Source organism: Indicator indicator, chromosome 2 (genome assembly GCF_027791375.1).
Source record: "Indicator indicator isolate 239-I01 chromosome 2, UM_Iind_1.1, whole genome shotgun sequence".
Classification (NCBI taxonomy): Eukaryota; Metazoa; Chordata; class Aves; order Piciformes; family Indicatoridae; genus Indicator; species Indicator indicator.
Genome location: NC_072011.1, coordinates 31590827 through 31615785, shown reverse-complemented (window position 1 = coordinate 31615785; position 24959 = coordinate 31590827). Strand labels below are relative to the sequence as shown.

The window sequence follows — 24959 nt, the reverse complement described above, 5'->3', positions numbered from 1 at the left end:
TACTCTTTCCCCTTCCCCTTTCTGATTTTTTCATCCCTCTAAATCTGATGTTTCACTTCAAAGCCTCTGACACTAAGTCATTATTTTGTATTTTAATACATTTCTTGCCATTTGTGCATACTGAAATCCAATGTCTTAATCATCTGCACCCTTTTGGCTCACTGATGTTTCCACAGCTTTTGATATCTACCATATAAACCCTGTAAAGACACTTTCTGCTGAGTAAAATCCCTAAGGCTGGTATTTTCCATAGACTCCATAACTCTCTTGAGTGCTGTCCAGTTAATGTTTCCTTTTAATATTGGAGAAATGGTTTAACTCATTTTTCATTCAGCCTTCTGTCACTGGCCTCTGTCAGACTTCATTTCTGATACTATGCCCACATTGTATTTTTCTCTCTCTTTTTGCATTTTTCATTTAGAATGGGACAAATTCATTGAGGTGCAGGAAGATGTCCACCCACTTGCTGGGTCAGTCTGTCTCACTGTGTGCTGAGGACTGTATTCTTGTACATTCATACTGGTAGAGGTGTGTTGATGCAGGCACTGCCACTTCAGTGCACAACTTACTCTGCAATTTTTACGTCTGCTTTTAGTAAAGGTGATTTCTGGGAAGAGCATCTTGGCAGGAGCTGTGTCTCTGAAGACTTCACTGATGAGGCTGGATCAGTGCAGCTCCTAGCTGATTTCTTTCACTTGTCTGGCCTTCTGCAGATTAAGCTGATGAGGTCTTGTTTTATCCTTTTTGCCCACCTTGGGAGATATGGGAGATGGTTTCCTACCATAACACAGGCTCTTACACTACCACAGTCTCCTTCCCTGGGCTCTTGCTGGCAGCTGACAGTGTAGGAAGCAGCAGCATCTGCCATGAGCGGATCCAGAGCCATTAGGTTTTATCATCATCTTATTGTTATAATCCTCATCACACTTCTGCCTGATGTTTAACATATATCTTCAAATGTAAGACTTCTGAGGCTTAGTACTCAAGCTATTTAAAACATGCCTGTTTTGTATGCTGCTGATACTGAGTGCTGAACGTGGTGTTTCAGAAATATAACCCTCCGAGTTTGGATATCAGAGCTCTGGGCTGATTATATTTTGACCCTGTCTTATATGTTTTATATGCATTGAACAATGATCTTGAAATCCCACATTATATAAAGATTTCAGGTGTCTGTAAGCAGATGCAAATAAAGACAGCTTGGAAAGTATTCGTTGTAGATTCAAAGAAAGTAGTGTTCAAATACACAAATAGAATGTCCCAATAACTTAAGACATAAACACTAAAAGTCTTTAATATTTCCAGTAAATCCTGTTTTGTAGGATTTCATAGGTGAGGTTTGTTTTAAATGGCGTTAAATAAAAAGCAGAAAGTCAATGATTTACAAAGCAAATTCATGAGCTAGAATAAAATTATTCTACCTAAGCTTAATTTCATATTCATAAACACATGCATGTTCACAACTTTTCCTTCTTAGCTATCAGAATTTGGTTCCAGGACTTGCAGCTACCTGTTGACCAGAGCATGAAAAAACTAGGTACTCCCCCTAGAATCTGAGAGTCTGACTTAAAATCTCTCAAGTTCTCAGGAGCTGAACAGGAATGAAAAGAAATGCTTGTTCAAGGCAGGAAATAATTGCTTTGTGCATTTAACTTTTTTAATCTCTCTGTTTTGAGTGGCACATAGAGCACGTAGCCATATGCATATGACAGGGATTTTTGTACGCACACATTTTTATAATGCAGCAGAATTCAAGCTTAGCAAGAAAATGTTAATGTTTATGCATTGTTTAGTCCCAGTATTGCCAAGGAGTCTGCCCACACAGAGTCCCAACAGATGCTAAACAGATAGAAAGGCTGCCAAAAGCTGAAAGCATGGCATAGTCTCCATCTCACATTCAGTGTCATTTAAATTCAGATGTTAATCTGTACCTAGTTTATTCAAATCTACCAAACCGAGAAGTGATGTTTCAGACTCTGCAGTTATTTAATTTTTTAAATGTATGTTAAATAATTTACATTAACTTCTAGTTTGTAATGTTACTTAAATTTGGTTAAGCAAAAATAGCCTGATTTAAAAGAAATCCTAAAAAGGTGAATCTTTGCCTTTGCTTTGGTTATAGATACATAGAGTACTAGTGTATGCACCAGAGGTCTGTAGAGGCTTCAGAACTCTGAAGAGTTAAGGATAATTAAGATGAAAAAATATGTGCATCCACATAAACATGAAAGATGGATGCATGTTCTGCACTTTAACTTGACAGTAGTGAGAATATGCTGGTTTAAATGCTGATAATTTGAACTCCTTATCAAAGACTTAAAAACTGTTTACTGGGTAAAACTGTCACAAGTGAAGATATCTAGGAATATTGGAACTTTGTCACCTAGACAATACATCATTTTTCTTCTTAGGGAACTGTAGAAAACATTGAAGATCTAAAGTAAGCTTAATAAAAATATTCTTTTACAAATCATCCTAAACTGGCATGTAGAAGCCTTAATAAAAAATTAGTCTTTTATACATGTTCAAGGAGATCATTAAAAAGAGGAGGGTTAAAACTCAGCTCAGATTATGTTTTTTTTTTTTTTATACTTTCACTCTAAATGAGAAGGTTTTCCCCTTTTGTATCTAGCACTGCTGAAAAACATACTTCATACCTTTGGGAGTAAGTTATTACCCTCATTCAAACTAAACTTTAATGGTGATAAATTACATATTTCACAGAATCACAGAAGGGCTTAGGTGTCTTCTCAGGTCCTGTGGGATTGGTTTTGTCTAGCTTGTTTAAATGTACCCTCAATTAATCTTTTTCTGCTTAGAGGGTCTTCATTTCTCCATGCTTTCACACAGGTCTCAGAGGCCTGCAATTCCTGAAAGCTTACCAGCAAAGACCAAAGCAAAGAAGGAATTGAGCCTTCTCCATGCCCTTTGTCACCAGGTTCCCTGTCCCATTCAGCCACGGCTCCTTGTTGTTCCACCCCAGTATGTCTTTTGCTACTCATATACCTCTAAAAGTCCTTCCTTTAGTTTTTGCTTTCTTCACTGAATTCAACTCCAGATGGGTTTTTGCCTTCCTAACCCTTTCTAATCCTGTGTTTTTTCTTACAATTTGAAAAATATGCTGAAGGTTTTCCTCTTTAGTTTACAATTATTGAAGACTGAAATGCCATTAACTGTAGCTGATATAGTAGAAATACTGTTTCTCTGGATCAGCTTTCCCCTGTTTATGAAGGCAGTTTTTCTACCTTCAATTTCTTTTTATGAGGGGAAAAAAGAAAAAGCACTTTGTGAATCCTTGGAGTGCCTGTGTCAGATATAGAAGAAAACTTATTGTAAGTTGGGTAAAAACAACAGGGGAAAATATTTTTTTCAGGTAGTTGTAGCAAAGTGAAAAAGAGAAAATGTAAAACCAAGTCTCTCCTTCCAAAATTCTTCCTAAACTATAATACAGAGTTATTATAGTTGCTAAGTGACGTCAACGTTAGATATATAAAATGCTAATGACAAGTTATCCTTAAGGGGTTTTGCAGAGCATGCCCTGGAAGCAGTATTTTAAGAGGTAGTACAAGCACTTGACAACTGTTAATGAAAGCTTGAATGTATTTCCAGGCCTGTAGGTGCTGTGTCTTAAGGGTCTTAAAAATGAAGAGACATTCACTAGAGCGTGCTTCTGAGGTTCTTGTTCTTGTGAATGGCAATAAGCCCCACTGCCTGTCTAGTAGAATCATTAGCCACGAGGGAAGTGTTGAAAGAAAAAACAAGTTCAAGCAGTGCTGAGTGTAGAAGTAGTAGGACTTGTTAGAAGAAACAGGGAATTTGGGCACTATTGCCTGTTTTGCAAGATTATGTAAATCTTAGAGTGATTAAAATGATGTAGTAGAACAAGAAGCCAGAAGGGTCTCCTCCTGGGTTTGGTTTCCCAGCAAATGCAAACCCAGAATTTTATTTGAGGTTTGAAAACCTTTTGATGAACCCTGAGCTTTGAGCACAGCGGGGTGATCTATGGCTTTGTAATTTGATTCTGTAACAGGCATAACTTTGCTGGGTTGTGCTGCAGTTTTGTGTTTTTGAGGTTTCAGATGTGAGTCATTAGCTTGTTCAGCCCTTCTCTTAAATCTTTCATCAGATCCAATTTTTCTCCCAGCATCATTCAGACATTTCAGATATGAAAAATTAAGCAAAGCAAAGCAGCTCCCCAACCTGCTAAACAGGATCCCAATAAATAAAAATCAGTTCTAATTTAATTTCAGTTTTCCTTACCTAATTTATCTAATATTGCAATTTTTGAGTTCATCGCCAAGCATATTTTACAGGAAGCAAAAGTAAATTTAGTGTGTTTTGCAATTTGTGTGACACAACAATAAAAATTACTACAACAGGTTTTTTTGTAAGATGGTTTGATTGTGAAAATAAGCTACAGTTCAATGTTAATGCTAGGCATACGCTCACATAGTGTTGTATTCTCCCATTGATTCAACAAACAAAAATGTTGTGTTCTTGAGAGAAGTGATCTCCTTATGCAGAGCCATACATGTTGCACATTTAGTTTCCTCTCTTTACTGTATCTACTTTCTTCTGGAGTCTTTTCTATAACTGTCTGACTGGTGGTGTGATATATGCAGCAATACCAGAACTTTCTAATTAAAGCAGACATACCTTTGAAGAAAGGTAATCTGGGAGCTACCTCAGTATGATGGTTAAAAAATGTACCTCGTTGCATGTTTGAATTTCGTATGAAGAACATACTTTTGTGACTTAATAAAGGCCTTAATGCTCGTGGAAGCTAGTACTACAGTATAACTTATCTCACGTGTATTCCAGGGCACTGTTCTAAAAAGCAATACTTTCAGATATTTGTATTGAAAGTATCTCAATTCCCTAAAAAGTAACAGTGTTTTACTTTTTTCTTTTTCTTTTCTATTTTTTTCAGCTGTGGGACCTACTGCAGAAGTTGCAGTTCATCATGACATACATTGCTCCCTGGCAGATTGCCTGGGGATCATCATTCCATGTTTTTGCTCAACTCTTTGCGATACCTCATATCCTTTACAAATTTGGATTTATTTATTCTTAAATTCCACATCACGTATGTAATTTATTTAAAGTGTTTGAACAAGGTGCTTGGAGCATCTGCTGAGAAACAGTTTTCTCTCTTTCTTGGCTGCATGGGATCTGATGCTGGGAAAACGAACTCTGACCGAAACCAATCTGTTTATGCGTGCTCAGTTCTCACTCAGTTACATTCTGCAGATCACTCAGTTCACAATCCTCAGCACTGACTTCTGATGCATCCAGAAAGAAGTGACGGACATATTAGCTCCAACCTGGGTGAACTTTTATGTATGCAGAAGCTAGTTTTGTAAAGTGCTGGCCATATGTGTACTGAGCTCTAAAATAATAGTTTCTCAGTTGCTTCTAGTTGGCATCTCAGATACAAACTCATTTTAGTAAGCCAATTTCTGTTGCAAATGTCCTGATGTTTTTTCTTCCATTTCAGCAGTAACTGTATTTTAACATTTTAATGTACATTTTTCATTGTGGTGATGAGAGGCAGTCTCATTTTTAACATTTCCACATTGTTTTATGAGTAACAATATATGTTCGCCAACACGACAGCAGTCCTTCAGAAACAGTCTGTTTCACTGCCAGGGCTGTCAGTGCTGGTTTTATGGGTATGGAGAGTAAAACAGAGTTCAATGATCCTCAGATGTCTGTATGGTTAAAAAATATATTGGCATTTTTGAATAAAAATATTTCCGTGTAAAGTCCAATTCAGCTAGAAAAAATATTTTAAAATGAAATAAATCCTTTTAACTGAACAAATGTAACACTTTTGATATCTAAAGCATTTTCATAAACTAATATTTAACTTCTTCCTTCCCTCCCAGTCAAAGCTGTGGAAGGAGAATAAACAAAATAGCTTTTGTTCAGCTATAATGAAGAGTTTACTTTGTACTGTTTATTAGATACACACACTTAAGTCTTTACCCCTTTCATCCCACATTCCTCCCCCCCCAACTTCAGTCATTTCTTCCCTCTGCCCTTTACTGTGTTGTATTGAATCACAGGCAGCATTGTCTAGCAATACTTAGATTTCTAGATAGGAAGAATAAATAGGAGTGTAAACAGACTAACTCCCAGAGGTAAAGCTTTAGATTGTCTATTTATGAAAGGAAAGCATTATAAAAAGCAGTGATCTATCTGACCATTTTGACTGATTTATGGCAAATTTTTCCACAATTTAAAAACAAATATTTCACCTCTATTGTGTGAATTGCAAAAGTATGTATAAGGCTATTTAGCAAAACACTTAAGAATTAAGATTATATTATAGTGAATTTCCCTTCAGTCACAACTGTTTTGTGTAGTGATAACTTTACTCTTGATGCAAGTACTAATTAGGCTTTGCAAGATGGAAAGCAGTTAACTAAGCAGGGTTTAGTTTGTTTGCACAGTTGTTGCTAAACTGATCTAGACTAGCTTTCTATTATTTATATTTACAGTATGCTTTCTAATGCAAATCTGTCTTTTAAGGCAACGTTGCAATTAAGATACTGGTTAAATGCCCAAGTTGCTATTCCTACAACAGTAACTCTGCCTTTTTTGGATGCTAAGTTCATTGGTTATTACCATAACCCTGCAAACAGTCGTGATAAATGCATGTTGCAGTTTGCAGAGGTACTAAGTCTGCCATTGCTTTGCAGAGTTAATTATTCGCGGCTCTTAATTGCTTAAATCACATCTGCAAATGGAGCATAAATTTTTAAATTTCAAAGTTCCTCGGTGAACTTTTGCCATAGAAATCCCCCACAACCTCCTCTTAGAGAAGCTGACACATTATGGCCTAGATAGGTGGCCTTGTGTGGTGAGTGGGGAACTGGCTGACAGGCTGTACCCAGAGTGTCATAGTAACTCGTTCTTTTTCTGCCTGGCAGCCAGTCACAAGTGGGGTCCCCCAGGGATCAGTATTGGACCCAACACTCTTTAATATCTTCATAAGTGATCTGGATGTTGGGATCAAGGGAGATTGACACTCCAGAAGGGAGAGCTGCCCTCCAGGAAGACTTGGACAGGCTGAATGAGCAAGAAACTTAGGAAGTTCAACAGGGAAAAATGTAGGGTCTTGCACCTGGGAATACTTAACTGCCATGATTGTAATTAAAAATGAGGATTTTGAGAAACGGGGGGTTTGGTTTGGCCTTGCTGCATACTTCTGTGTTAAATGAAGGGGATGTATGATTTTTCAAATGTCAGTCTTTCAGTTATTTGCTTTGAATTTAAATGTTTTTTTTAGATTATAAGAATTAATCCTCAATTACAATGTTTTATTTAACTTTGAAGAGGTTTTAGTTCTTCTTCCTCAAAAGCTGATTTTGACTATCTTAAAAAGATAATCCATTATTCACGAAGAAACAAGGTCTGCTTCTAGACAGTCAAACCTAAGAAAGATGCTACACAGGAAACCTGGATTGGGATATAGAGTAAGGAAGTATGCCTGTAAGTTTTTTATGGTATTTTTATACCTTTTTAGTTAAACATAATTAAAGCATTGGTACTTAAAAAAAAAAAAGTTTAGACTGGATATTAGAAGAAATGCCATGACTGAAGGAGTTATCAAACACTGGAATAGGTTCCCTAGGGAAGTAGATGAATCACTGTCCTTGGAATAGTTTAAAAGAGGAACATGTGTTAGCACCAGACTTGGTAGAGTTAGATAATGGTCTTTTCCAACTGCAACAATCCTATGATTCTAAGTCAAATGGGCGATGTCTTCCAATGTACGTCAGTAGAATATTGTATCTTTTAGGAAAAAAAATCTCCCCTGTTGGTACTGATTTTGCTATAGATGCAAACAATTCATAGTGGAGTCCTAAATGTCTTAACTCAAGGTGGCAATTTTCAAATCAATCATGACATTAGAACTCTCTTTAGAAACCTTGATTTTCTGACCTTATCTGAACTCCTCGTTTTCTTTTTGTCTCATCAGCTCCCATGTCGTCTTCTCTTACCTGATGCTTGTAAATGGTTGTTCATCTTTCACAGCCAATGCTGGTTATGACTACAGAGTAAAGTGACAGTTTAACTTTTTCTATGCAGTTACTTGCTGCTGTGTGCTCTTTGTTGCTTTTTGAACTTCAATCTCTGAGGACAGCTCATTTTCCAACTTCTCTAATGCACAAAGACACTGTTCCAGACCACTCTCTTTTAATAACTTTGAGGGATTTGAAAGAAATCTTTAGGCAAATATTTGTTTGTAGATTTTAGAAATTGCTTTAAAAGCATGGCTAGCTGCCCTTTTTATGGATCTGTTGTACCAAAAATTATTCTACAGGTGTTAAATATTTTTTTCAACAGTCTCTGGAAGGTGCACAACAAATAGAGGATGTGGGGGGCACACATATAGGATATTACTGTAGGAGGGTGGGCTGTAAGACTGTTTTTTGGGTGATTTGACTTTAATTTTAATTTGAGATGCACTTGATTGCTGTACTTTGATAGTGGCTCCTTAGTTCACGCCTCTTTTACTTAGCATTTTCCTCCCAAGAGAGATCAACTGATCTCTTATGCCAACTTGGAAACCTTTCTCCTGGTGTTTCATGGATGTGGTGTGAATTAATGAAGAGTTAAAGCCCAGTATTTCATTTGCTTGGGGTTTTTTAAATCATCTTCCTTTTAACTTGCATCTTTTTTCAGTATCCTTATCCATCTACTAACTTGCTTTCCAGCAAGCTGAAATATGACTTTGCATATGGATTCAGGTATTCATTATGATGTTCCTGTGATATTTACTATTCCCCTGTCCTCACCTTCTCATTTCATATATACTTCAAAAAGTGTGAAATGCTGAACATTTTTTTGCCTTTTACCATTCTGCATGGAATATGAAATTGTCAGTAAGAATTAACATGAAAGCATGATTTTAAGCCAGACATCTGGATTATAGAGGCATGGTCTTTTCTCCACATATCAGGTGATTCCAAGATAAGCAGAAACTTACAGAATGGAATACCCAGACACATTGGGAGCAAGATCCCAGTGCACAGGATGAAGAATTTCCAGGAAAATCATATTTTGGTAGGGGTTGTGCTTTAAACTCTGTGTTCAACTCTAGAAGGGCTCTTTGTGTTACAGAAGGTACTCTAAGTAGACAGAAAAGGGCAGTTATTGATGCCTAAACTCAGCATCTGTCCTTGAGCAGAGATTAGACATAATAATCTCTGCTAATAATGTGCTCTGTTCAGGTGTGTCACCTCTATTATGACTGTGTAGCATTGAAGAGTGACTGATAATATGCTGGTAATTATCAATTTGGCATTTCCTTCCCCCAACTCTTCCCCACCGTATTTTCCCCTTCTACCCCACCCTTCTTTCCCCTCTCACTTCCCTCCTCCTCCTCTTTTCCTCTCCTCTTTGGTAAAATAAATAGCAACAAAAAAGTTAAAATTAATAGTTCAAAGAAATGCTTCAGCAGTGATTTAAAAGTAAAATGAAATCATTTGTTGCCTTAACTTTCAGTTTTCAGACTCTGCTATGCTTTTTTTTCAAACTCTGGCCACTTCAGTCTTTTCTACACCACTGAGTCCATTTCTTGGTAGTGTCATCTTTATCGCGTCATATGCAAGACCAATCAAGTTCTGGGAGAAAAACTACAAGTAAGACTATTCAAAATTTTCTACACTTGCTATTTGTAGAGGTTTGCTCTCATTAATATAATTTCTGAAGATATTTTACTTTCCAAAGGTAATCCTTGAGTTGTTGGCAGGGCATGAGAGTCGTGATTCTGGAGTTCTAATATTTAATGGATATTTGGTTGTTTCTGAAAATGTATTTAAACAATAATTGGTACATTACAGATGAGATGCCATGTTGAATTAGTTGTATAGACATATAGTAAGAAAGCTGCTGAAAGAATTAGTAACATTCCCAATTGTCAGCCTTTTTTGTAGCTAGTGTCAGTGACTAAATCTGTGAAACCTTTGGCACTAGAAGTCAGGCTGCATGAATATATTTCATACTGGCCTGATTAAATGTTGCCATATAAACATTGTGTGCGTTGTCATTACTTGGTACATCTGATCCTGGAATTTGACTTAAGAATTGGTTGGATTTGTCAGATTTTAGATGCTGTTCATTCAGTCTGTAAAGGACATAAACACAGAATATTGAGAAGGTTGAATAAAGAACTTCAGCTCATTCTACCCAGTAGGATATGAAAGCTCTTGGTAACTGGGATGTGATGTGCTCCCAACAAGAGTGCTGGAGACAGGGAAACTCTCCCCTTTCCAGATGAAGGTAGTTTTTGCAAGGGGTGAATGAGAGGTCTGCAAAGTTAGGGGCTGGATTCAGTGACTAAGGGGGATTCTTTGAGTCCTGTGCTGTGGACAGCAAGTGAGTTTTCTACCCCCTACTAACATTTAAACAGCCTGGGAGTAACCACAGCTGCAGAACAGTGGTTTGAGGCACAAAAGGAAAACTTTTGGCCAAATCAGAACTTGGCTGGACCATTGAGAAGTGCTAGGCACTTACCACACACTTCTTGTATCAGTGCTGCTGATATATCCGAGCACCAAAAAAAGAATTCAAAACTGGAAATTACAGTGATTTATTATTCAATATTTTAGAGGAAAGGGCCTGATTAGTTTGAAGAGTTTTGTTTTATTTTGACTTGTGTCAGTGAGTGAATATGTACTCACATCTATAAAGAAATTATTCAGAGAAAGCCAAGTCATAAATGTGTTTGTTTCTGAATATGATGTAGAAACCTTTTGAGGGGAGCTGAGTTTTGTACACTGGGGTCAGATCTTAGCAGAATTCTCTCACATCTTTTTTGGGGGTTCAGCCACTTCTTTATTTAGTAGAAGTTAGATTGAGGGAAGTCATTGAAAGGCAGGACGGTAGCACTGATCGCTTGGATAGAAACTTTGAACAGTATTAAGTAGGAAGTGGGGATTTTAACATCTACTACATTTGCCTTCAACCAGAGTGTTTTGAAGGCATGTGGCTTCTTTTCTAGGTACCAGTTAGGGAATCAAACTCAGTTGTAGGCATACTACTTCCATATAGCTCAGAATGTACAGTCAGTAGGATGTTATATAGATGAAAATAAATGTGATCATTTTCATTCACATTCATTCGTAAGGCTTGGCAGATGAGATGAACAGAAGATACTAAAAAGAAATGTCAAAAGATGGTTGATGCTTACTACTTAAGTAAGAGTAGGGCATGTCTTGTTTTCATCAATGCTGACCATCTGTGACTCCATCTAAGTGAAGAAGTTGGTGATAATAATCTTTGAAAGCAAAGCTAATTATTTTCGCTGTAAAGTGTAAAACCCCAAATGCAAAAAACCTAGTAACCCTTTTAATACTTTAAACCACCACTGCTTGTCCTTGCAAAATAAACAGTAACTACAACTTTGTCTTCAGCATAAAAGCTTAAATCAGACTCTGGACAAAATTATGCTTTCTTCTTTGGTAAAAATTCTAGTGCATCTTTTATGATCGTCTCACTTAAAGCATAAAACCTACAACCTTGCCCCTCAAAACCTTTTTAGAAGTATAAAAAAGCCTTGTAGAAGATTCAAATAATCATCAAAGTGAAATCATTTGCCTCAACCTGTGGCATCCCATGATATGCACATGTAATGACTACTTCTAAATTTGTATTCACTTTGTCTCTAATATTTCTGATTCTCCTTTGTCTCAGTTCCATTTCGCTATTTCATTGGTCACATGAAGAACTGACTAGAGTGACTGAGCACTGGACTGAAAAACTCCTCTTTCCTTAAAGGAACACAGTGAAAAGACAGAAAAAGGCAAGGGAAGGGAGTAATTTTGTATTAAGAATTTCTACAAAATCCTTAAAATATTTGTGTGAAGTCAACCTTGCCTTATTGCTTTAAATATTAATGCTTCCAGCATCTAAAAATCCAAAGGGATAGTGTAATTGCTTTCTTTCATAGTTGTGGAGTTAAATAATATTGTGAACTTGAGTTGGAGTGGGGAGTTGTTCTGGCTCCTTCACTGACCCATCTTTGCACTGCAATACCCTATGACCAGATGTCCACTGAGTTTTCAGGAGCTGTGAGACAGAACAGAACAAACAGAAGCGGAGTTGGTGTATAGACTGACAATTTTGCCTAGTTCAGCTCAGGGCAAAAGTCACAGGTTCACTACAGTGCAATCTGAGATACACAGAGATATGTAGCAGAAGCTCTGGTAGATTATTTAGCTACTTACATACTCATTGCCTGTTGACAGGAAGTTTTGCCCAGGGGAAATCCATCTTCAGTGTGCTTTGTATAGCTCTTTTGTTTTGTCTGCTTTGCATACTCACCTTCAAACACTTTCTTGCTGTATTGATGACTACATTGAATTATCACATTTCTATTAGCTACACAGATGCTCATTTAGGTTTATATGTAGTTAGACATAGTCAATTCTGTAGACTAGCTGAAGGCAATTTTGACAAGCAGCCTAGATATGAAAATACTATAGTTTTGTTTTATTTCCAAGTTACAAATTAGGTTGTAGTGTCATTTCCATTCATCAGTATATGCACACTTTACTGCTGTTAAGCAAACTTGGTTTCTTCTTTGTTTCATTTAAGGAAAACTTATTTTTGCATCTCATTTAGGCCAACAGTGTGGAATTCAATGAGGAAAACCCATCCAGTTCATTTTCTGCAAAGTGACTCCAGTGTTGAAGCGTTGGACGTTAGCAAGCAGAGTGTACCATTTCCAGTGTTTCTTTTTAGTCCCACATTTTCTGCTGACTAAAGAGGAGTTTGATTCCTCAGCTTTCTGACTGTGCGTCTGCCACTCTAGGTGATGTGAGCTACAGCTGAAAGTCTTAGAGAATTTAGATGATGGCTTGTTTGTTTTTTCAAGGAGACAGAGGAACTCAGGCAGGATAAAAAAAAAAAAAAAAAAGATAATTTTGACAGTAAGCAAACTGTGACATTACTAGCAAGCTCTTCAAAATTCAGGAGCCATACTGTGCCTGTTTGTGCTCTTGTGGTGCATGCAGAGAGCATGGGTGTTCTTCTCTGCAATCAGCAGATGCTGTTTGTTTATAGTGTGCACTTTGGCACTCGCTGCATGCAGTGTCTAGTACACCAATACGTTACTGAGGTCAGTGACCTTTCAAAGGGGAAAGGGAAGGAAGGGGAAGGGTGACTTTAAGAAGAAGAAAAAATAAGACAGTAAGTGAGTAAGAAAGAACAGATTCTTATGCACATTTTTTTTGCTGTCGTTGTTGAAAAGAGAGGAGTAGAAAATCAAAAAGCTGTCCTGCTGTTCATGAATTGGTTGCCTCATGGGAGTCCAACCAAGAGCAATTTTCAAAAAAGGTTTGATTCAGCACTGGCTTTGCCCTGCCATTAGCCCAAGTCTTGCTTCCCAGTTCCAAGAGTTCTGTTTTAGTCTTTATTTTCACAGCTGTTAGGTTGATTAGTCTGTTGATGTCAGAGAGAGAAAAGGAAATAGCAGTAAATCTTGTTTAATGTATAGGCACTTAAAAGTATAAAGTGTTTGTTCAAACCCTGTTATTCTATTCCTTTGCTTTGCTTTTTTTTCCTAAATACTTTGTCATGTTGCAGCCTAGCTTTGTCCTTCCCTTTCTCTTATCTTGCTCTGTATCTTGGATATAGCAATGGACAGAACAGAATAGGAAGTTTACTTTCATTCCCCCGTGGGTCTAACCACTGGATTACATCAAGCAGCCTGTTCTCTGCTGCAGCTGTCACTTGTCCCAGCAAATAGCAAACTGCCACCAGGAATCTGGAGATTTCGCAGTCTACAAGCCTCTTTTCTTTCCTGCTTCTTCCTATTTCTCTTCTTTCTTAGTCATGTGGTTCAGTGCCTGTTTTGGGGTAAGGCACAGCTTGCATTTGCTTTGAAGGGTCTTGAGTGAATTACAGTATAATATAACTGAATTAGTTAGGTGTCTCTGAAGAGGCTGTGATTACATTGCCAGTTACCTCAGAATGGCATTCCAGGATACCTCTCTGTATTTGAATATGTGAGCAAGCCTTTCTTTTCTCTATCTTCTTAAAAAGTGTGTCACTGTGTATAATTGTTCCCAACATTGTGGTCTGGACAAGAGCCACCTGTGAGGTTAATAGAGCTGGGAACTAGGGTGAGGAAAACCTGTCTTACCTCAGCTCTAGTGCAGGTGGCATTTTCTTTTTTCCTGCTGGCTCACTAAACTGGCCCATTGCAGACAGCCTGCAAGTGGAATGGAAAGAGTTTTCCCGGTGTAGATGTAATATGAGTTGACCTCACGTTATGCACCTGTGTGCCAACCTGTGAGCTGTGAAAAGTACCCATCTGCTCCCTCCCTTTTTCCCATGAAATAGCAGGCCCTCCACTTCGAGCTCTTTATATGTAACACATCCTAGTGCATCTAGTTCTCCTGTGAGCCTGCTCATCTGTTACAGTTGTTAAAAACCTCTGCTCTGAACACAAAATGCCATTCACCTATAACTGTCCATAGGCCTTGTTTGGAAGCTACATGTTCAAACCTTTCAGGTTCTCCTTTTTAGGGGTGAATTTCTTTTTTTTCTCTTCCCTCTTCCCTTCTTGCTCTGTTTGGTTTTCACATGTTCTTAAGATCTCCATAATGGTGGTGTTTACAGAGGAACTACAGCAGTGATTATTGGTAGTTACTGGTGCCTAACACTTACAAGTCAAAACGAATAGGACTGATAAATGAACAGTTTTTACTCTGAATTTTTGATGTGTTGTCTTCAAATCCAAATGACTGCCTGATCCTGTTCACAGAGATTGTGGAATTTGGTGAGAGCCTTTCTGGAGACTTCAAAGGGATTTAGATCCTTGAGCATGCAGCCTAGACTGGTACGAAGGGATGCTTAGGGCTTGGCTTAGGTGCCCTGGGGTATAGTATTGCTGCTGACTGTAATGGCACTCCCTGGCTGTCAGTGATGCCAAAGCTGAAATGTATAGCAAGTTGCTGATGTTCTTCCTTCAAAATTTTTCTCTCATAATGCACATATTTCCTAATACAGATGATTTGGAGGGGAAACAACAAATGTAACATGGTATTTGGGAAGTTGTGCTCTGTTCTCGAGGGCCATCTGTGGCCAGTGTTTTGGCATCAAGGGAGAGAAGAGAGAACACTAAAGCCTTTGAAGAGCAAGGAACATCTTTTTCTGCTCTTCATCCTTAGGTCTTCATGAGTCCTCTGAAGTTTGGTGTTATTAGTTAGACATAGTCATCTGACTTCCTTCTCAAGACCCTTCCCTGTCTCCTCCCTAGTGCAATGCCCAGCTGCTATGAATCTTTACATAGCACACCACCAGTACAGCTCATGGGCTTGTACCTGTAACATTCGCCTGGTTTGGGAGTCTTTATCCCTTTCAGCAGTTATGTAGGGCTTTGAGGAATGACAAAACCACAGCATTCGGGTGTGGGAAGTGTTCTTTCAGGTAAAGCTGCAGACTACAGAAAGCCCAAGAAATTACATTACCCTCAGTGTCTTGAACTGTGATCACCCCCCAGAGTGAGTGAACCTGAATCAGGTATCATGTAAATGACCTTATGCATGCCCCTTTGGCCACTAACTGTAGCACAGGGGTATGCATGTGCCTCTAACTCAGCCCTCACCTCATCACTTGACTGCATGTGTGGAGTCACACTGAACAGGGATAATGTAAGAATTGCCTGGAAAAGGATGGGCAAGGAAAATCAGGTACTTTCAATCAAATAGATCTGGTATGGAAATGTTTCCTGAGTTGCCAAGGGTTTCACACTTGAGGGAGGCTATAAAAAATTCAAAGTTACATTTTAACTGTTTGGCGGTATCTCTTTAACTGGTAACATCTCTTCTCAAGTTTTGCCCCTGGCAGTCAAGAAAACAAATTGAGGCTAATTGAATAGGAGCCATATGTGTGATAATTAATTGGGAGTGCATTCTGATTCAGTACTCAGTAGTTCCCTGCTGAGTTAAAGATGCATTCACAGCTCTGTGTTCACTAAATCATTCTAAGAGGACAGAATAAAGACAGAAGGGAGGCATCAGAGAGGGAATGCATGCTGAGACCAGGCAGGAACACAAGCAGAGATCAAAACCACAAGTGGGATAAATGAGAGGGAAAGGGATAGACAAAAAAAGGAAAAGGCATGCAATGAAAAATCTGACAGGATAATGCAACAGATACTGGTAAGTAGGAATTCAGATCTATAGAGGAAAAGGAATCATGAAGATGAGAGAAGGGAACTTTTAAAGATAATATGAAAGGAAGGCAGCAACAGGATGTGAGAAAGATGAGAATGGACTCAAATCAGAAACAAGAAGCATGTAATATTTTAAGGACTTTTGTGGATATACAATGGCACTAAAATTTTATAAGCTGTTTGTCTAATGCTTACGGTCTCAGCTATGTAAATCTAATGAGATCAGGTAAACTCATGAAATTTCTGTCATGTTGAGCTTTGGAAACCTCTTGAAATGAAGTGACTGTATTTCTGTAAGGATAGGTGTTCTCAGCAAGCTTGCATCTCATTTGTTTATATACTTTAGATCACCTGTTTTAGATTTACCTGAATCAGACATTTAGGGGCAAGCTGAGGTTCACAGCACTGAACTCAAACCTTCCATTGAAGAGGATGCTTACTCAAGCAATTTTGGTCAAAATGTGAATATAGGGGGAAAGCTGAACATCTTCTCTGTGATGTCAGCAAGTATAATCATTTCAACCGAGGTGATATGTAAGCTGTGTACAGATAGCAAGAATTATGCCCTGCTCAGCTTGCTCAAGTCCTGGTTGTCTGCTGTTGTACAGGGGTATGAACTGGACCCAAATTGCTTCAAGCCTTATAAGAGCAAAATACAAAACCTCTTTTGCTCCTTTCTGAGATAATGCAAAATGGAGAATTATGTCACTATTGCCACTGAGAATTGTCTCTGAAGCTTTGTCCTAGCTGAGACTAGGTAACTACTGGATGAATGCAGGGGGAATTTGTGGGCTTTTTTTGTTGTTGTTTTTTTATTAAGTTGTGGGGTTTTTTTTTAATCCTTTGACTAACAGTGTTTGCAGAGCTTTTTTCGAGTCTGAAAAGTGTTGTAGAAACCATAACTGCTGTAAATGATTAACACTCTCAACAATCCTTGCAATGAAAAACTAGAGATATTAAAAGTCATCCCTGTTTGAGACTGGATTTTGTACAATTGCACAGTAGTAGTAGGAAGATTTTTTCTTCTTCACTGTAGCATTATTTGATGCTGCTCTTGCAGGCTTATGACATGGGAAAGGCCTGATTATCTTCCATGTTGCCTCCCTTCATCTTCTAATGAGAAGTATGTACATGTAAAATCTTACAGTGAACTAAACTAGTATTTCTGGTATAGACTTTCTTTGTAAGACATCATTCACCAGTCTTTGTTTTGTATTTCCTTATACTTTCTTGCCATCACTGCCTCCTAATTCTATTTTTAAGCAGTCACCTTTAGTTTTAAAAATTATGATTAAAATACTACAAGTATATATTATTTTAATATTGCACACTGAAAAATACATAAGAGGACTTTGTTTGCAGCAATGAAGAATAATAAGAACTAATTCTACAAGTGCCTTGCTGTCCTTTCCTCTTTTTATGATTTTAAACAATGTCCATCTCTCTGTGTGGGCTAAAGGAGGTAAACATTTTGGCCTTGTTTGCTGCAGCAGGCCCCAACATTTTGGGCTTGTTTTTTTTTTTTTCCACTGTTTGATCTCACTCTCTTTTTCTGGTGAAAACCTCACCAAGGCACTTCTCATCACTTTCTAATCTCTAGATCCTTACAATTTCTCAGGCTTTTGCCACTACACTCACATGCCAGGCAGTGAAGTAATCCTGAAGAGCACAGCACCTTTCCTATAATGTTTGCGTTGGCTCACAGTGAAAAAAACAGAAAAATAACATTGACCTGCACTATTCCAAATGTGTGGGTTTGTGTGTAATTAACACATTTGCTTTTAAATTTCAAAGTACCTCTATGGATTGCAGACAGTGAGGTACAGCTGTGATGCAGGGTCCTGTGCTAAGCTCCATCCTTACAGCAATGTCAGGGTCTCAGCTCTTTTTCACTAACATAAAAGTCAAGCACAAATATCACCATACAGTTGGCATAAGCCTTCCATTTCATTTATTGCTTAGTATAAAATGTCTGAAGATAGTAAATAAATACCTTCTTAAAAGAGAAAGCATACTCAGACATAGAAAAGAAGGTAAGTAGCAAGCTAGAAAAGTAAGACAAAAGCAGGGATGTCAATGACATTTTGGTAAAGGATTACTGAATGTTTTAAATTATGCAGATGCTTAAATCACCTGGCTTACAAATAAGAGTTTACTAAACCTTTGACTGCCAAACTACTTAGGTAGGCTGTTTAATCCATGTTTGGGCACCCAGCTTTTGATCTCAGATTCACACCTCTCATTTGCATCCCTCATGGGGCAAGAGCACAGAAACCTCATCTTCAGGAAGGCTTCAGAATATACTAAGTAAACATACTCAGTAGTATGTCAGCAAATGACTGCAATTCTGATTTTTACAGCTACTTTTAAAAAATAACAGCAAGCAAATTACCCCACTAAAAACCCACAAAATCCCCAAAAGTCAAACTCAAGAAACTCTTGAAATTACTTATAAAATCCTTTTTAATAAAGTAAAGAAAACCTATTCTGGTAATAAGATCTTCCTATGTTTTAAAAGGGTCCTTCCGCAGCACTGTCTTTAGCAACTGGAACTTTTTAGTCCTTGACCCTCCCCCAGTTTCGTACCATGCAGTCAAAGCCATTTTTTATTATTGTTAGATGAAACACTGGAGCTGTCAGGAGAGAAGAGGAGAAAGAAAGCATAAAAAATAAAAATCAGATCAAGTGATGAAGGATAAATTGCTTTCACTTTTAAGACATCTTTATTAACATGAGTTAAACCATGCACAGAGCTGCACAGAAAACCTGTGCATGCTTACGCACAAAGGGGTTGTCAGCCTTTGCTGTTATAATTGTGCTGTAATCATTCTGTGTTTTAGATGAAAATGATTTAACATTACTTGGGCATTCTCATACTTCAAATTAGTACCACTGGTTTTGCTTCTGGTGTCCTTCAAATATTCATGGATGCCTGCTTATTCTACCATCTTCTCATTCTCCCTCCTGCTGTAGCCTACTACTGCTACTGTGTTTTTAATGCTAAGCTTTCCATTTACAGTGCCAGGAGTGTAAAACATTCACATAGAAATATTGAAAATACTTTTTTTTCCCAGACTCACATGAATAATTGTGAGACTGCGGCATAGTAAAGTTTCTTTCTGTTAGATTTGCCTGTTGGATGCCATGGAAATACATATTAAAATTCATTGGATGCAGACAAAAAACCTTTTTGGATCTACCCTAGAAAGGCATCTATTGCATTCCCCAGAAGGGAACTGCTTTTCTTTGTTTTGTTCTCTTTCAAAGTAGAGATCCTCTCCTTCACAGCAAGAATCCTGGAAATCTTGAATTTGTCTTTTGGAGCAAAACCCAGCAAGAATAAGGCAGATGCAACAGCTGCAATTTTATTTTTATCTTCTGGAATTAATCACAGCAGTGATTTACTTTTTTCTCCTTAATTCACCCCATTCTCACTATCCACTGTATGCTCCCCAGGCTGCCTGAATCCACCTCAATCTTTTTTCTACCTTTCTAAGGAGATTGGGAGAGTAAAGTGGGAGAAGAAGGCACTTCCAGGCTGAAAAACAAGGCAGTGTTTTTGGATGAGGGAAGTATGGGAAATTACTTCATCCTTTGCAAAGGGAAGCAATAGTTAGAGTGGCATGAAGAGTGCTGTGCAAACCAGTGGATCATTTCAGTGCCCATGTAAGTGCTGGATTGAAAGAGCATGCCATAGATATTTCAGGAACTAAGCAGGATGTTGGTGTTAGAACTGCTGAAGATACTAAAACACAATTGCTTGCTCTCTATGGCATGTGCTGAAGGACCTGCACTCAATCTGCTTAGAATAATGCAGTTAAAGAAGAAATCCAATTACTGAGCTATTTACCACCTTAAGTGAGCGGTAACAATGAAATTTAAAGTAAGAAGCCATTGGAGGAAAGCCCAAGTCACCCACTAGTCCCAAAAGTTCACTTTGAGAGGTCCTAATTGACAGTGAATAGCCCAGAAGTAAAGAAGTCATTGGTGTGATTATTAGGTGCAGTGTATTGTAGTTTAATGCTATGCAAACTCCCATTGCCTTCAAGAAGGTACAAACATAGCTTTGTTAACTAATAATTGTGGAAGATTTATAAACTCCAAAATGGGTTACCTGATTGAATTTATTCGACTAAACTGAATTTCAGGACAGAAGCTTGCTTTACTAACTTTATTACCCTTCATCTTAGAAAAAGATTAAAAATATGCTTCAAAATATCTGTATAAAGATTTGCGCTTGTCTGGCAGCATCTGAAAAGGTAAATCCTTTCCTGTTTCATCTGCTGAGGCCAATCTTTTAACTGCTTATGCAATTATTGCTGTGCTTAGAATGGAGGATAAAGCCACAATGGAGCCTGGCTTGGTTTCGTTTGTAAGAATTGTTCTCTTTCCTTCCCTTCTTCCCAGTCAGGATGCATTATCTCTCTTGTTTCTGTGTTCTGAAGCACTTGTGATTTTTCCTGGTTGTCTCATGAATCTTTCTCTCAAATTAAAAAAAAAAAAAAAAAAAAAAAAGGAAAGGAGAGAAGTGGAATCAGAGCTGCATGCTGAGCAAAAGGATTCCAACTTACAGATTAAAATTTTCTGAAGTCTTCCTTGGTTTGTATGGGTCTCAGTACGCGAAAAGAATAGAAATGCTTCCTAGGTTGGTAAAAAATTGGAGTAAAGAATAGTATTGACTTGTACTTCATCCTGCCACACTGATTTCAGGGGGACTGGAAGTTAATAAGGAGTATCATAATTTTAAAACATGCATTTAGAAATCAGCAGCATTTCTCTGCTGAGAATAGAAACCTGATTGATTTCTGTAACCTAATCTTTTTGCTTACTCTTGCATATGTTGCAGATGTGGAAAGATGTATATCAGGGTAGAAGAATTCTGACAACCGTTTTGAAATAAAATCATTCTTTATATTCTGAACTGCTTAGAAGGCTGTCCCTGTTGGCATTTTCTGTCGCATGGGAAATGAAAATTGCAGTTACAATAAGCTAAGCCAACCAGAGACAGGAAGATAAATAATACCTCAAATAAAATGCTTTGTATATTATATATATATAAACATAATATTTAAAATATGTATTATTTATGCTATATATTATATATATAATGTGCTAATATTTATGCTATATATATGATATATATAATGTGCTAAGACTCATTCTCTCCATCTGTATTACTAGCACAAATCAGTTGCTAGTAGGTAGCAGAAGTGAAGCAATTCTGTTCCTGTATGAGATTTTTCTGCTGATCAGTTTTCTGTAGCTTTCTGAGGGAGGCTGTAGAGGATGGATAAAAGGCTTTCTAACATTAGGGTCATGAGTGGCATCCTTCTCACAGATTACTTCAACAAGAGCTTATAGCTTCAGTACAGAAACTTCCAACCTTTTACGTAACTCTTATATTGTCACATGAAATTCTAGGAGCCAATACTGCAATAAGGGTATATAAATTGTCAGAGAGACTTTGCTATGTTTCAAAGACATTGCCCAGCGTTTACTCCATCCATTTTCAGTGTTATTTAACCTGTTTGAAAGCCTTCCATATGACTTACACCCACGTTGGTGCAGTCCTCCTTGGGGCAGGTTGTAAGTTCTCATAGTGAGTAGCTGAATTCCAGCTTGTAAACTGAGTGGCCAACTGTCAGTTGTTTAAAATCTTCACTATGAGTTTTGTTCCCTACCCTGATGAGCCAGACACTAGCCAGTTCTACCTGGCCATGCTAATCTCATCACAGTTCAACAAAGGGCATAATGAGGACTATGCCTGGATGACTCCCTCAGTTCCTGTGCTAGGAGATGTGGTGCCTTGGCACTCTACTCCTGTGTTTGCAGGCTGTTGAACAGATGAGCCTGTCACCACTGTCACATGTAGCTTTATGGTGCCTTGTGTTTGGGGCATCTGGCTTTGTCTTTACCAATTTTCTACTTTAAACCCATTTTCCAAAAAATATTTATATATCTGACTGGCAGACCTTCTGCTAAGGCTGGTGATTGAGGGTACAACTTTTAGGGCAATATTCTTAGTGAAGTGTCTGAAATCTTAAAGTAGCACTGCCAGAGCAGTATTTCAGGGAAATTTACATTCACTATAGCATTTCAGTTAGCCAGACTTTCATTTGTACCCACTTGGAAGATGGATGCTTGGGAGATGCTTGGGACTTTTGGTGTTGAATATCCCTAGTCCTCACAGCAAGCACTCCCTTCTGTTTGACACATCCTTGCCCACAGTTATTTACTTGTTCCTTATTTTCAGACTGTGTTAGTATCTTTTGTTACAGTTCAGTCTACCTTTTATCCACTTTCTCTTCTGTCACCATTTTCCCTGTGCCATTTATATTCTACTACTGCAATGAAGATATTGAGTGAGGAATGTGTCATTCATAAGGCAGACAGGGTTACAGTCTGCATGGACTAAGACTCTGTAATTTACTCTTTTTCAAACAGTAAGAGTGGCCAGGGACTCTAGCGTTGCTGCCTAGCTAAATGTGAAACCAAGTACAATTATTTTTTGCCCCTTTTTTTCCAAGTATGTTTTACATCCTCAGAAATACTTTTGCACAAAGAAAACTTCATATATCCAGGTATTTTCCTTAAGGCTTAAAAGGGAAGAAAGACCAATTTAGTTTTCTTTCTATTCACTGTTTTGGTGACACCTGGCTCGTGTACTTCTGGAGCCAGATCAATTACTTAAGCATGCAGTGTTGTGTATTATCACAGATGCCAAATACTTAATGGACTCTGCCCTACAAGAAGGCAAATGAGGAAGAAGGATTTTGAGGAAAAGGAGAGGACACAGACTGTTTTTGTTTTGTGTGCCAATAAGCTACAGTAGCAGTAGAAATACTGAATTGAAATAACTGTATATGCTTACTTGGAATAAATCGATGAACAGATTAGAACGTGAACTGCAAAATGATATAAACACAGAATAAGAAAATATATTAAAAAAGAAAATTAAAATGTGCTTTGGGGAGGATCTTATTTTAAAAAGTCTGTACAATGTGTCTTTATTTCCAGCACCAAAAGATCAGACCATTCCAACACCAGACTGGCAATTCAGATTGAAAAGGATTCAGGTATGGCCTGGGAGTTTGTGTGTTTTGCTTCATTTGCAAAATGTGATGTGTATATACTGTCAAGGCTTAGCCTGAGAGGCTGAAAAGATGGGTTTAAATCATGAGCATAATTGCTTTCTTTCTCAGCATATTGAATGAACTCTTTTAAAATACTTTACCCTCATCCTAAGTTCCAACAGCTACTTCATGGGCAAAGCCCTTAAAAATTCCTGGAGGACTAAAAGAAAAAAGTCCCAAGAAAGTTATTGGAAGCTGTGCTACTAAATTCGCTAAAAAATCTCAGAAATAATATTCAAATTTAAGTTTATGTACTGAAATGATCATGGTATCTGATTTCTTAAAATCAAAATCAATACATAAACATTAACTTAGCATTGCAGAGACTTACAGTGGAGCCAGAAACTTCTTACTGTTGTAAAACTTGGAGGTGATTTAATTCAGTCTGAAATACATGTTATCACTAATCTGATGTTCTGTTTATATTGTTCACAATAAAATTTTCAGGCCTGGTTCTCTGAGGGGTTAAAAACCACCTAGGAGATATGCAGATTGTATAAAGTATCAGGAAGATAGCGTCCTGTTAGAGGAAGAAGCTTTATGCAGGAATGAAAAAAGAACATGAAACTTAATACAACAAGCCATTCTGCATAATAAACTGTATTCTTTATACATGTATGCTACTCTGGTTGTAGGCAATGATGACAATAACCTCAACTCCATTTTCTATGAGCATCTGACAAGATCTCTGCAGGAGTCTCTTTGTGGCGATTTGATTCTCGGCCGCTGGGGAAACTACAACACAGGAGACTGTTTTATTCTGGCGTCGGATTATTTAAATGCCTTTGTGCACTTGATCGAAATTGGAAATGGCCTTGTCACCTTTCAGCTCAGAGGGCTGGAATTTCGAGGTAAGGAGCCCTGATGATTTAAATAACAATAAAACCAGCAACAAACCCTGTCTGTCTATCATCACTGTGTAGTAGGGGATAGAGATAAAGGAACCTGCTTTCTGCCTTTTTACAGATATTTGTCTGTCTGTCTAAAAGCTCTGTAATTCTTTGTATCATTATTTGAATGATGAAACATGGATGTTAAGAAATTTGGAATTATGTCCTGCAGTATCATAAGATTTCCAAAAGGAGGGCATGTTGAATTATTTGCTTGGTTCTCAGATCTTTTAGGTTATACTTAGCTATGTTTTCCAATTATTTTATTCCCTCCATAACCATAAAAAAATGAAATCATTCTTAAAATTGTTCAACCTTCTTAAAACTTGTCTTTGAAAAGCCCCAAATTATTTTAAGACTCCTCCCACAGAAAATATGCTGTGTCAGATCATGCAAGATGCTAGCGCTGAGGTGGTCTTCATCACAGTTGAACAGAAGAAGAGAAGCAAGTACATTTCTATTAACTTGCATTCTGCTTATAGAAAATTATATTAGCTGATCATCCCTTTGTGTTAAGGGAGTTCACTGTAGGATTTGACACAAACAGAAGACATTTCACTTTCATACTTAAATAAAGTGGGGTTTGTGGGTGTTTATGTTTTTTTTTTCCTTTATGCAGTTGCCACCCGCTGCTGGGTCCCTCTGCATCATCATCATCCCCAGTTCAAGAGAAGTAAATCTTGGAAAGAGATGAAAATATGTGGTTTGAGGATCCTCTTATGTGCTAGCTGGATAAAAAGA

At 37.8% G+C, this 24959-nt stretch overlaps 1 protein-coding gene across 1 annotated transcript in view; it reads left to right on the top strand.

Annotated features, from left to right (window-relative positions):
- The window catches only part of PCNX2 (pecanex 2), a 162332-nt gene that overhangs the window by 99402 nt on the left and 37971 nt on the right, over positions 1–24959 (top strand). The window contains exons 22-25 of the mRNA XM_054393637.1: positions 4931–5041; positions 9526–9653; positions 23213–23271; positions 23964–24179. Of these exons, the coding sequence (XP_054249612.1) occupies positions 4931–5041; positions 9526–9653; positions 23213–23271; positions 23964–24179 (514 nt within the window). The remainder of the gene's footprint in view (positions 1–4930; positions 5042–9525; positions 9654–23212; positions 23272–23963; positions 24180–24959) is intronic.